General features: G+C 56.7%; 3 protein-coding genes across 3 annotated transcripts; 1 reads left to right on the top strand and 2 right to left on the bottom strand.

Annotated features, from left to right (window-relative positions):
* Positions 1-523: 523 nt before the first annotated feature.
* Positions 524-1,294, bottom strand: ColSpa_09434 (ketohexokinase; the record flags this gene model as incomplete). Its single annotated transcript, XM_049275646.1, has 1 exon — positions 524-1,294. One exon carries the CDS (start codon positions 1,292-1,294, stop codon positions 524-526), a length of 771 nt encoding a protein of 256 aa, XP_049131603.1.
* A 2,137-nt stretch (positions 1,295-3,431) lies between these two features.
* Positions 3,432-6,840, bottom strand: ColSpa_09433 (WSC domain-containing protein; the record flags this gene model as incomplete). Its single annotated transcript, XM_049275645.1, has 3 exons — positions 3,432-4,040; positions 4,449-4,570; positions 4,623-6,840. 3 exons carry the CDS (start codon positions 6,838-6,840, stop codon positions 3,432-3,434), a joined length of 2,949 nt encoding a protein of 982 aa, XP_049131602.1.
* A 4,773-nt stretch (positions 6,841-11,613) lies between these two features.
* Positions 11,614-12,527, top strand: ColSpa_09432 (uncharacterized protein; the record flags this gene model as incomplete). Its single annotated transcript, XM_049275644.1, has 2 exons — positions 11,614-12,071; positions 12,125-12,527. The coding sequence occupies 2 exons, from the start codon at positions 11,614-11,616 to the stop codon at positions 12,525-12,527; spliced, it is 861 nt and encodes a 286-aa protein (XP_049131601.1).
* Between the last annotated feature and the right edge of the window lie 231 nt (positions 12,528-12,758).

Genomic DNA, 12,758 nt, shown 5'->3' with positions numbered 1-12,758 from the left:
CGAACTCGAGTCTAACGCCTGACCTGATCCGCTACGGGCGTCCCACCGCCAGCGCGACGTAGCATGTCATCTCCCAGTCCACTGAACCCCTCTCGCTGAACCTTGAGCGTGGCCAGCTCGACGGCGAAGCCCAGCTTGTCGGCCGTGTCCCAAGTCTCGGCCTGGCAAATCAGACCATAGAGCATGCCCGCCACAAATGTGTCTCCCGCACCTACCGAACTAAGCCTGTTGTCAGTCGAGCACTTTGCACACTGTATCTAGCTGCGGTGGTTTGGCCGGAGGACGGCTCCTTACTCGACGACTTGCATGACCGGCGTCTTCACCGGGCTTGCGAATAGTTGTTGATCCTTGAGTGAAAGGCACGATGCTCCCTTGGATCCCCAGGTGCTCGTGGCCAACAATCTGCCCAAGTTGCAGTCAGCCGACGTCCGTCAGACAGCTTTCAGTAACCAACTCACGCTCGCGGTAGGCTCTCGCCTCTCAGACAGTCTTCGGCGGATGTATACCCGCAGTCCTGCAACCGTCAGCATCGTCCACGACCGCCGTCTGCGGCGGGCGGATGGCGCACCTCGGCCCAGCTCTTGGAATAGAAGACCACCTCCGCCTCGGCGGCGAGCTCTCTCAGCCCGGGCCGCCCGGGCTTCTCGACCTCGACGCTGACGGTCACGTCGTCCAGCACCTGCCTCAGTAGGCGGATACACTCGACCGTCGTCTCCGGGATCCGCCCCTCGAAATGCCACCATGTCCGCCCGCGACCCCTGAACACTTCGGCGACACGCAGGAACTCTTGGGCCGTCATCTCGGGGAGGTCGTTATGGTTAACAATGGTGCGGCTGCCCGTCGCCTCGCTGCGGAGTATGTAGCTGCTCGCCGGCAGCTGATGGCCCTCGCGGAAGAGGCAGTGATCGAAGTCGATTGCGGGCATTTCGCCCTTCGTCCGCGAGGCGTCCAGCGAGGCGATGATCTGCGCTGTTGCCTGCGATTGGCGTTCCGGTAAAGGCGAGACGAGATGTATTCGCAGGGACGTTGAGGGACACGACATGGACGGATTCCCTGCGAGCAGCTGTTGGAGGACTTCTATCGTGTTGGGGCAGTTGCCTCCCCGGCGGATGCGCAGGCTCGTGGCTCGTAGTTTCGAGTCCTCTTCGGGGAAGTGAGGAACGCTAGTACGGTTGGTCAGTCGAGAAGCCTCTAAAAACGAGGTAAGCCATCCAGGCAGAGAGGGGAGTGGAAGGTCGCCTTGCCTCATGACCGTGTCGACGTAGCACGCCCCGACGAGTATGAGGTGGTCCATCACGACGTTGCGATATACCGCTCGGCTTTGGTGTGTGAGGCTATTGAGGTGCCCTGCTGTGGTTGTCGGCCACGTCCGCAATTATTCTTCACTGGTGCAGAACGCGCCACCATGCATTGGCGGGCTGAGGCAGTCGCGAGTACGACAAAATCTATCCCGTTTCTGCACGCTAGCTTTGGGCTGCTACTCTGCCACCAAGGGTGGTTTGAAGGGTCGTGGGGTTGATGAAAGATGCGTCATTGGCACTTATCTCTGGACCGAAAGTATGCGGCACGTCGGCCTATTATTTCGCCGCTCTGCCAACAACGCCGCATCCATAGTGTAGGGTCCTGAGGGATGGACATCGATGAGGTTGACGACTTTCAGTGTCCTCGTGATTGTTGGCGTCGATAACGAGGTGGCCATGTCATGCATGATTGGGCCTGGCGATGTCCGGAAGACCCCATGCTTTCGTGATGGGCCTGTTTGCTGGCATTGCATGTACCTGCCGCCGGATTGTCAGCCTGGCGTTCGCCCATCTAAATGCTGGCATGTGAGTAGCACTTCAAGCCAGGAACGCTTGTTGGCTTTTGCCTTGTCGTTCTCGGCATGTCTTGCATGTCGAACCGCCATGAGAACCGAAACGAAGGGGGTCGGCCGTTGTCTCTGTGGTCACGTAGATGTGGCTCGACTGCATAGATGGAGGCAGGTCGAACCAGGTTTGTATCGGTGCCCGCCTACAATCGGTATCATGTGGTCTGTCTCATATTACAACGCTATAGCCTTGCGATCCGCCAAACATGCTATCAAGATGCTTTCCTAGACTAATGGAGGTGGCCGCTCAAGGCCATCACCACGGTACCACGTCGGTTGCTCAAACACTTGGTATCGGTACAAGATAGAATTCTAAATAGCAGCACACGACCCCGGCCGATGTCTTGTTCTGTAGCTCCGTTTTGCAGGTTCGCGCTCCAGGCTTCGGACAGTTCAGTCCGATGGATCCTTGCCGACTGAATCGACTTTCCCCATGTTCGCCTTGCAGTCCTCGAAACCCCATTCTCCATCAGGTCATGCCTCGAAGATATCATCCAAGACTGGGTGGGAGTTAAGCAGCTTGCCGCTATCAACGGCCGCGGTGAGAGGACGACGGCTTGTCGCTGCTGTGAGTATTCGAGTGAGAGTCACGAGCAGCCGCTTACTGCCGGACCCCATCGCCCGCCGCGACAGCGGGAAAGCACTCGAGAACCTACCTTGTCCGCGGGGCTCTAATTGTTGTATTGTCCTAGTTCGTGCATGAGCCGAGCGAGTCGTTGACCTGGTCGCCCGTCGGAACATCGCTGGGCCGCGCTTTCCTGCAAGAGTGCCGCAGGAGAGGCGGATGTCGTCGCCTCTCGGCCGCCGGTCGCTGCAGTTCTTGTCGCGTGGCTTGCTCTTGGACATTTTCCTTTAAGGGGGAGCCGTCTCCTATCGACGCTATTGGGGTTTCCCTGAAACGACCAAATAGCATGAGGGCAACGTACGGGTTTGCTAGTTCTCGGCGCGGCCTCAACGTCGTCTGCGGCAATTGCTCGGCCCGTTGTGACGGCATCCTTGACTGCATGTGACCGGACGAGATCGCTCGCATTTGCGGATGCCCTAACTGCAGTATCAAGCAGCACGGTATGGACGGCTGCGACAGGATCAAGGACTTCAGGCTCAGAGATCCATACCACGGATTCGTCACCGGGCGCCCGCAGGCCGCGGATCGCGACCCGCCGTCCTTGGCCCTTCCGACACAATACGGTCCTAACTAAGGACACCTCCGTTCCGCTTCACTGGTTCTCAAACTTGGGTTCAGAAGTCCGAGGTGTGCGGCCTGGCCCCGCTGTTCTCTAGTGCCAGTATCTGGTTGTGTCTTGAACATGCAAATCAGGTCAGGGAATCCGAGAAACTCAAAACGTTCTGGCGTCAAGGCTTCAATTGTTCGTCTAGAGAATTATTTGTATTGAGAAAAGAATATCTAAATGTTTGGCTGAAAATATATATATAGCCAAATAGGTATCATTATGATTGTCCTCGGCCATCCCCTTCTGTAGGCTCAAGCGAGTACAGTATGCCATGCTATATGCTCATTGAATTTCAAACATCATATCCCGAACCCTCGTTGGTCCAGGCCCCATCACTTCTTATATACCGAGAGGCGGTTGCCGTTACCGCAGTACTCGTTGCCGGATCCCGTGCAGAACATGCTGCAGTCGCTCGCCGGCGCCTCGAGTGAAGTGGCCGGCAGCGTGTTGCCGCAGTAGCATTCGCCGCCGTATTCCGTGCCGAAGTAGGTGTAGCCGTCACAGAACGCCGCACACACCGCGTTCGTCATCTTATCCGAGGCAGTGGCCTTGGCGTCCAAGGCACGTCCGCCCTGCGCGGGCTCCGTACGGCAGCCAAGGAACGTGTACGCTCCGGCGGTGGCCGGCTGAGCGGGTGCAGTCACTTGCTTGTCGCTCTGGTACAGGGTGAGCCTGTTGCCGCCACCGCAGTATTCGTACTGGTTGCCGCTGCAGGTCATGGCACAGTCGGCCAAGGGAGCCGTCGAGCTGGACTTGTCGAGGAAGTTGCCACAGTAGCATTCGCTGCTGTATTCAGTTCCAAAATACTTGTAGTCTGAGCAGTATGATGCGCAGTACTCGAGCGTCATGTTGTTGCCAGAGGTGTAGCTCTTTTGGCTCAAGGCGCGCACGCCGTTGCCTTCTGTCCAGCAGCCCACCAGGGTGAAAGGCGAGACGGTGGGCTTGTGGGCCAGGGTAGGGACGGTACTTATCGAGCTTGAAGTACTGGTGCTGGATGCCACGCTGCTGGACGAAGACACGGGGCTGCTTGATGGTCCAGCAGTAGAAGAGGTGGATTGCGGCAGCGAACTTGTAGGCGAGCTGGTGCTGACGGCTTCACTGCTGCTGGGCGAAACAATGCTACTGCTAGAAGAAGGGTGGTCTGACGAGGTCGAGACTTGCGATGAGCTGGTGATCGGGGCGGTGGAAGTAGAAGATACGGCCTCTGCCAGAGCACTGGAGGAGCTTGAGGAGCTGCTGACAGAGGAGGACGTAGCGGGAGACGCAGTGGATGAAGTCGTCGTGGGAACAGTCGATGAAGTTGTTGTGGGAACAGTCGATGTGGCCAACGTAGAGGAGGAGCTGTTGACTTTGTAAAGTTCGAGACGGTTGCCGTCGCCACAGTACTGGTACGGGTTGCCGGCGCACTTCATGTTGCACTCGCTCAGGGGGGCAGTCTTGCTGGTAGATTGTAGTTCATTGCCGCAGTAGCCTGGGTCTTGTTAGTCATAGTCTCGTCAAGGAAGCCTCGCCATCACACTTACATTCGCGACCATACTCGGTGCCGAAAAAGGTGTAGTCGGAGCAGAACGTAGCACACTTGTCGAGGGTCATGTCATCGGCAGCATTCTGAGCGCCTTGCAAAGCACGGGCACCGTCGGCCTCCGTCTGGCAGCCCACGAGCGAATACTTGCCGATGGCGTTGATGTGGGCGAGGGTTGCCGTCGGCGCAGCCGTCGAGCTGCTACTGCGAGTGGCCGTGGTCGAGTAGAGCTCGATCCGGTTGCCGGCTCCGCAATACTGTGTGGAATCGCCGGAGCACTGCATGCTGCAGTCGCTCAAGGGAGCAGCGGTGGTAGAGGCGACCAGGGAGTTGCCGCAGTAGCACTCGCGTCCATACTCGGTGCCCCAGTAGTCGAACCCGGTGCAGTTGGCCATGCAGCTATCCAGGGTCATGCCGTCGTATGCAAAGGCGGCGCCGGTGAGGGCTCGGCCGTTCGTGGCCTCGGTCCAACAAGACACAAGCTTGTACCCTCCCATGGTTTCCCGGTGTTGAAGCGTGGCGGTGGGAACCGTACTGGAGGTGCGGGAGGCCGAGGCGGTCGTCGACGTTGGGACGGAGGAAACGGTGACGCTGTTGCAAGTGCCTGATCCACCGCCCCATGCCGCGCAGGTGCCCCCGATGGGGTTGGCCTTCTTGAAAGAGTCGACCAAGGCGGACGTGCCGTCGCCGCTGATGAACTCCATGGTTGACTGGTAGCTGAGGCCGCCCGGGATGTTTGTGGTAACGGTGAAGAAAGTGTAGCTGCCTTGGCAGGTTCCCTTGACCATGTCGACAGTCATCTTGCTCAGCAGAGGCACAACGCTGGTCGTGCGCTTCGTCTTGTATGAAATCTCCACCCTGACCGGCAGGGACGCTCGGTCGTTGCGGACTGCGACGACAAAGGTAGCGTCGCCGGCGGTCTGCTGCAGGCAGCTCTGGGCCTGCTGCAGAAAGATGCCGTCCTGCAGAGGGTACCATTGACCGTTGTTGTCGAAAAGCGTGCTCGAGCCGTCCTTCTTGTTGATAGTGACTGTGAAGGACGAGATACCGGTGCTGACGGGGAAGGTCTGAGTGATGGGGAACCAGGCAAAGTTGTCTTCCAAACCTCTGGAGATGCCCAGGACTGAGAGAGTGAAGACGCAGTTGCTGGTTCCGCAGGTGGAGCTTCCGCCCCGGGTCTTGTAGTTGACGGTCAGACCCGCAATATTGTCCAACGGTATTTCGGTGGTTCGGACGCGGATGAAGCCTTTAAGCTGCATGGTGGAGGACGAGGCGAGCGAGAGCTGGAGCTCAACCGGCTTGACCGTGTAGGGCTTGACGGCATCAGTGAGGGTAACGCCGGATGGAACGGTGTTGACCATCTTCTCCAACACGTTCTTGCAGACGGATTTGAAGGCGGCATTATCGGCCATGGCACGCATTGTTGCGTTGTCCGAGTTGAAGACCTTGAAGTCGGAGTTCTGGTTCCGAGCGGTGCCCATTGTGTAGACCAGGGGATTCTTGGTGGTACCGTCGAGATACTCGGTAACAACCTTGTTATCAAAGACACCGGCTGTCGAGTCCATTGGTGCCATGCCGTTCGCGAATGTGCCGTCAGGCACGATGGTAGGGTTCTCGGCCGAATGCACACCGCCAATGGTGTGGCCGCAGGCCGTCACCTGTACCATCTCCTGCGCTGTAAAACCCATGCGCTGAAACTGCTGTGTGAAGATCTGGATGGCATTCCCGGGCTGCGGCACGCCGGTGACGCCTCTCGCGGCTGCGTCGATGCGGCCAGAACGATAAGCGATCGAGGGGCCGCCGCAAGACAGCACAGAGGCGTACACCCCGAGGGCGATCAGATCCGACATGCTGCTCTTGCGGGTCAGGTAGGGGGCAAAGAAGGTCATCGAAGATGCAAATGCAGGGCCGGTGTTCTCTCCGCCGACTGTGAGCTCATATTGAATCGACGCATCCAAGCCGCCGACCCCAGTGGCTGTGTTGGCCGGCGCCATGTCGTGGAAGGCAGTCCTCAGCCATTCGGCAGCGGTTTGACGGCCGGCACCGTTCGTTTCTTTGGTGCAGGGGAAGACGGCATCGGCGAAGTTTCGTGTTCTGGCGTTGAACATCTGGTACATGATCTCCTCCAACTCATCGATGTCCGAAGGCCATGTCGGGTCGGCTTGGACCTGGAATGCTAGGCCCAGAAGGCCAAGCAGAAGCGAAGTATTCACCTTCATGGCGTTGATACACTGAATTTCCAACCTCGAGTATCGACAATCAACAATATGGAACGATTACAACAATAAGCACAAGCGAGGGACTAGGTCACCCAGGTAAATGGATGGACCTTGGCGTCGGAACAACAACAAGGCAAATATGCCTGGAGAGAGTGTAAGAGTCGCAACAGAAGAGAGGGAGGTGGACGCGGTGAGAACGAGAGGTGAGACGGCTGCTGGCCGTTAGATATGAGAGACATGGTGCCTAACAACTCACGACTACGACAGCTCGGCCACACAAAGAAATTTGGCGGTTCCATGCGGCAGCAAATTTGCGCCTACGCGTGCGAGTAGACCGGGCAAGGCGGGATCGTAGCGGCGACCAGGCACTGACCGCGTAGAATAGCGTAAATGCGGGTGATCTAGGCATTCTAGGCCATCTGAGCTGAGATGAGGAGCCTCCATGGCCAGCAAGGGTAGCAGTCCCCGAGGGTAACTAGCGGCGGGAGGTGATGGCGGAGCCTGATTACTGGCCATCGTGGGAGTGAGTGGGTGTGGGTGGGATGTAGAGGTGAGAGTTCTTCGTATTTTTGGCAAAGGTAGTCAAGGATGCCATGACCCCTCTTTCCCCTTCTGAGTTAGTGTTAACCTTGCATTGGATCAAAGAACACACAAAGGGCAATTTGAGATGTGTGATTGGACGCGAGCATTTTGTGGCTTCTATCGGTGCCAGCCGCAATGTGGGAGTAATCCAGGGGTGCCGGGGTACAGCCCCCTGCCCCTGAGCGACGCTTACCTTGATTAACCTTACTTGGGTTGGTTCAAGATACCCTCAAAGGCCCTTATGCGGTGAGATAACTTAATGGCGTGGCCAAGCAATTAATTGCATCCCGACCAGTTGGGATGCAGACCCATGCATTCGAGGGAGGGTGTCATGTCCAATCCGGTGGTGCCCTCACAACGGGGAGGACCCTCAGTACTTGTTCAAAGGTAGAGTCAGCAGATAACGTCGGGAAGAAGAGCATGACATTTGTTTCTCGTTTGGGAGCCTGGTGTGATGCCCGCCTTGGACCTGGCCTCGTCTGTCCTGCGCGACGATGAACTATTGATGCCATAACAACGCTGGCGCATCAGCTGACGCGAATGCCTGCATCTATTTTCCAATCTTGCAGCTTGCGTAATGCATTCACAACAGCCGCCCCTGCTAATCCATCTGGCTTGAATTGGACGAACCTAGCCAAAAGAACGAAAGGGACACAGACGCCTTAGCCCAAGGTATCACGGCAAATCGGCACCAACGGCATCTCGAAGCCTGATCTGCTGACTGTATTCTGGTAACCAACGAAGCACCTACATACAGGCTTCGTTCCCACGGCCAAGCGTGGAGCCTCTTTGGCAGCCATCTTCCACCTAGGCACCTAGACAGCATATGCACCCGTGCCTTCTAACAAGGCAGTACGACCAATGGAACGACAAAGAAGCACAGCATGCCACGCAATACGGATTCACCAGTCCTGAGTTGACGGCCATCGCCTTATCGCGCTGTCAGCCTGGAAAAGGCGTCTCACCCGCTGCTACTACACACATCAGCTCTGCCAAGCTGCCATTGCAGTGTCAAAGACGACCCGATTTCTTCTCCCCACTTGGACTTGGTCTGAATTGGACAAAGCCGAAAGAATCACCTGCAGCTCTCACACAGACGGGGCTTCTGTCAGAAGAGCAATCGATCAAGGCAATGGGCAAATTGCAGATGGGGGACGGTGCCGCAATTGTCATGGCGGCCAAGCGTGGCTTTTGCTAGTGGAAACGAACTATCGTTTCCCCACCACATTAGGGGAAGGGGCAAAAGAACTGCTACAGTGGCAGATTGCCCATCAAACCATGGGAAAGCCGAACAGCCATTAGCTTGGCCCCAGCGGCCCCAGCTTCCAGGAGCGCGGTTTTCAGCTCGCCAACGGTTGTGCTGTTCGGCATCGCATAGGAGCGAGGTAAGACAAAGAGATACCATAGTACTCCCCGACCGGTCACAAGTGACATCCCACAACCCGATGGCATGGGCGACCGATGTGCGACAAGGCTGGACAAAGACAACTAAGGCCAAGCCTTACGAAACAGCCAACCGCCGTCAGGAACACAAAGAGGATTATATGACTAGTTTTCGCTGCCAATCTGTACAAGAAAGTCATCACTGGCTCCAAAGTTGAACTCTTTGTTCCGCAGTCCCACGTTGTACGCCGGTCGAAGTGCAGGCCGTTCTTGGCACGAGAACTGTCTGTTGGAACGTCGTGGCTTCGGATAGGAAACGTGTACCATCTGTTCCACGTTACGAGGCGCTCAATTTCGGATCACCAGTGGCAAAATCATTGGTAATACCTTCACTGACTTCTCTGCACGTGCAGGTCCGACATGCCAGGATCGCCGATCCCCATAGAGCCGGGCTTTAGTGGGACACCGGAGGCCGAAAGCTCGGTGCTTGTCTTGATAGATGCGGGGCCGACCCGTTGCCCCTCCCGGAACCCTCCCGGGATTGTCTCAAGTACGATCACTGGTATGCCATATCAGGCAAGCTCAGAAGGTACTGGCATGACCCGGGCGCAGCAGCCAGTTGATCAGTGCTTCAACAAACGATACCCATGACAGGCTTCCTGCAGTCAGCCGAGCGCCCACGCCGGAATTTTGCCGCACAGGCGCCCGACCAGAAGCCCTAGCTTTTGAGAGCAGGCGATGCAAGGCATCATACGTTCACAATGCGCGACTTGTCTGGGGGCTTTTAGCTTCACTATGCCCGGAATATACCATGTCCGTCATTCATACCGTTGAACCACCGACGTTCTCGGGCAGAGTAAACTGGGCGACGAGGAACGCGGATGTTGTTCATGTCCAGTGGCTCACACACCTAGCCACCACTTCCTGGCGGCGCCCAACCGCTACAACATCTCCAACGGACACTCAACTGAGCTGGGGCCAGCGAGTTACAGTATCCAGGCATCGCCACAATACAGAAGCCCCCGGTTTCTTGCTCGAGCCGCGGACTCTCGCGATGGATTCGGTCGCACCTCTTTCCCGCGAAGTCGTCGGATGGCTTAATGATGTCAACCGCTATGGCAGTTTTTGGCGCTACCGACAGACAGAGTGTTGATGAAGTAGGTAATGACATAATGTCCTGGTTTGAAAGTAGTCAAATGCAGCTTGACGTCTAGTCTCAGCGATTCGGCAACTCGTCTCCGGCCGCGTAAAGCTTGGCAAGCAGCCCAATCTACCTACAGGGACAACAACACGCACACTGTTGGTTGTCCTTTTTGACTCTGCTCACACGAAGCCTGTCTGCTCTTCGCTATTATCCGGTTCTTCACTGACACCATGACCTGCATCCCATCAAGCGAGGTCTAGACGCGAATCAATCAATTCTCCGCGGGGAAACCCTGCTTAATCCAGGGGAAACACTTGGCTGGGGCTGCGCAAGGCCCACAAAACCTGGCACAGTAAAGAGAGACATTCTAGACGAAACTTGAAGGGCCAAGAGTGCGATCGTTGCGCAGCGATTATCTCATCATTCTCATAAGAAGGACAGAGCTTGTCATTGGACGCTAGCCCACTAAGGATCTCCATCGACCAGTCGGGACCCAACTATTCAATCCAAGACATGCTACTGTAGAACGACGCGTACACTTTGCACTCCCACTCTCACGCTGGCCGGACGTGACCTGAACCTGACCAAGCGGGTCGGACTGAGTCTCAAGTTGAGAAACAGATTCCAAAGGTGCGACGGTCAATCAAAATGTGGGCATCTCGAGTAATTCAAAGTCCTGTCGAAGAGACTCGACACTGTCAAGAACAGAGTTTGACTGAAGTTTAGCAAAGGCCAAAACAGAATACCCTAGAAGAGCTGAAAACTCTGCCCTTCTTAAACCGTGTCCGTGTTGAAGCATCCCGATTTACCCGACTCTGTTAGTCATGGACACCACCCCTTCACAACGTCGACTCCAAGGCTCGCGACCCGCAGCCCGCCTGCTAACTTGCATGCCCATGGCCTGCTTCCCGTGCTTGCCGTGAGAAACCCACTCGAGCAAACCTGGACAGTGGACCAAACACAGGGAAGAAAACCAAACGTTAAAAGTGGGAAGACCCAGGGAACCAGGCCGATCCCGATCCTCAATCATCCGCCCCGCGAAGCCACACTTGCACCGTGGCCGTGCTGGATGAGTGGAGAATCCGTCCGGGTCCGGACCAATCGTGCTGGTATGTGCCCCTCCAAGAGGTCTGACATCATAGCCCGTCACCCCCGTCGAGGATGTGGAGGGGTTCCATTCAGCCACAACGCTCGTCATCAAACCCGCAAGCAGTGCCTCGTCCCAAGACCTGACGCCCATGCTCCGTCACTCCCCCCATTGACTTTGCACTGGTGAGCTGTGTGGTTGAGGGAAACTGTTCGTTGGAAATGGAACTAGCCAGGAAATGACACACGGGAGATCCCTGAACTTGGGCCGAACAGGGAAGACCTGTACCTTGCCACGATCTACGCAATGCGGGATCGGCAGATGGAGCAGACCATTTACCGGCAGACGGGGGAGGCAGCCCTGTTTCCTTCTTGCTGCTTTTTTAAAGTATTAAGCGTCTCGACCTCCCCCATTTGGTCACCTTGACCATATCTCATCCCGCTCGTTCATTCATCCCGTCGAACACCTTACCGAGGCAGGTGACAAACGACACGTTCATCTCTGCTCAGACCAGCATCAAAAAAGCTCGAGTCCACTAAACAATCTCCAACACCAAGCAACTCCTCCAACCGTAGCCATGGCCTTCGCCTTGAAGTTCTTACAGTGGTTCATCCGCGGCGTCCAGCTGGGCTGCTCGGTCCTCATCCTCGCCATCTTCTCTTACTTCCTCGCGACCCTGCACAACCACTCGCTCCCGATCGCCACGTCGATCCGCGCCGTAGAGGGCATCTCTGGCGCCGCGACCCTCTACACCCTTGCCGGTCTGCTCCTCTTGTGCTGCCTTGCTGGCCGCTCCTTCACCTCCTTCATCGCCATAGTCATCGATGTCGCCTTCATCGGCGCCTTCATCTACGTCGCCGTAGCCAACCGTAACGGGGCCGACTCTTGCTCCGGCACCGTCAGCACGCCCTTCGGTGACGGCCCCGCGGATGGCAAGCCCACCAACACCGGCAGCGACGGCTGGACGCATCTTCCCAGCCTGCGCACCGCTTGCAAGCTGCAGACTGCATGCTTCGCCGTTTCCATTGTCGCAATGTAAGTCCCCCTTCGCATCCTCACACGACGAAATATACTGACACTCCCCCCAGCATCTTCTTCATCCTCTCCATCCTCGTCGAGGTCGCCCTCGCCCGCCACCACCGCAAGGAGAAGCGCTTCGGCCCCAGCCCCAAGAACAACTACACTTCGGGGTCGGGCGGCAAGCCCGGCTTCTTCAGCCACTTCCGCCGCGGTAACCGTGTCGTCGCTGAGCCCAATGAGAACGCCCTGCCTATGCACACCAGCCCCGACCAGGTCCGCACCAGCTACGCCACCGAGACCACCGCCGTTGCCCAGGACCCGGGATACCCCAAGTACGAGGGTGCCTATGCTACCAACGGCACCACCGGCGCCAACGGCTACAACACCTATGGCCATGAGACTGGTACCACTGGTGCTACGCACCCGCCCAACAACTACCATTACAACGATGGTGTGTACGACAGGGTCTAAGCGGGCCTGTTAATCGGATCTGGAAAGATGGAAAACAGAACCAAACTTTGTAATCAAATGTACAACAACGGAACGAGACTGGTCAAAGGATGGCAATATACCCAGGGATTAAGGAGTCTTGTAATGTCGTAAAGGTAGCGACTTTTCTTAATAGTTTCAGTCATGAATCAAATGATCACAGCCGGATGATGGTACATGTCAGTATCTTGGAATTGTGAAGCTATACTAGTA

This window comes from Colletotrichum spaethianum (assembly GCF_022836535.1).
Source record: "Colletotrichum spaethianum MAFF 239500 DNA, contig28, whole genome shotgun sequence".
NCBI classification, from domain to species: domain Eukaryota; kingdom Fungi; phylum Ascomycota; class Sordariomycetes; order Glomerellales; family Glomerellaceae; genus Colletotrichum; species Colletotrichum spaethianum.
This window is presented reverse-complemented; position numbering and strand designations above follow the sequence as displayed.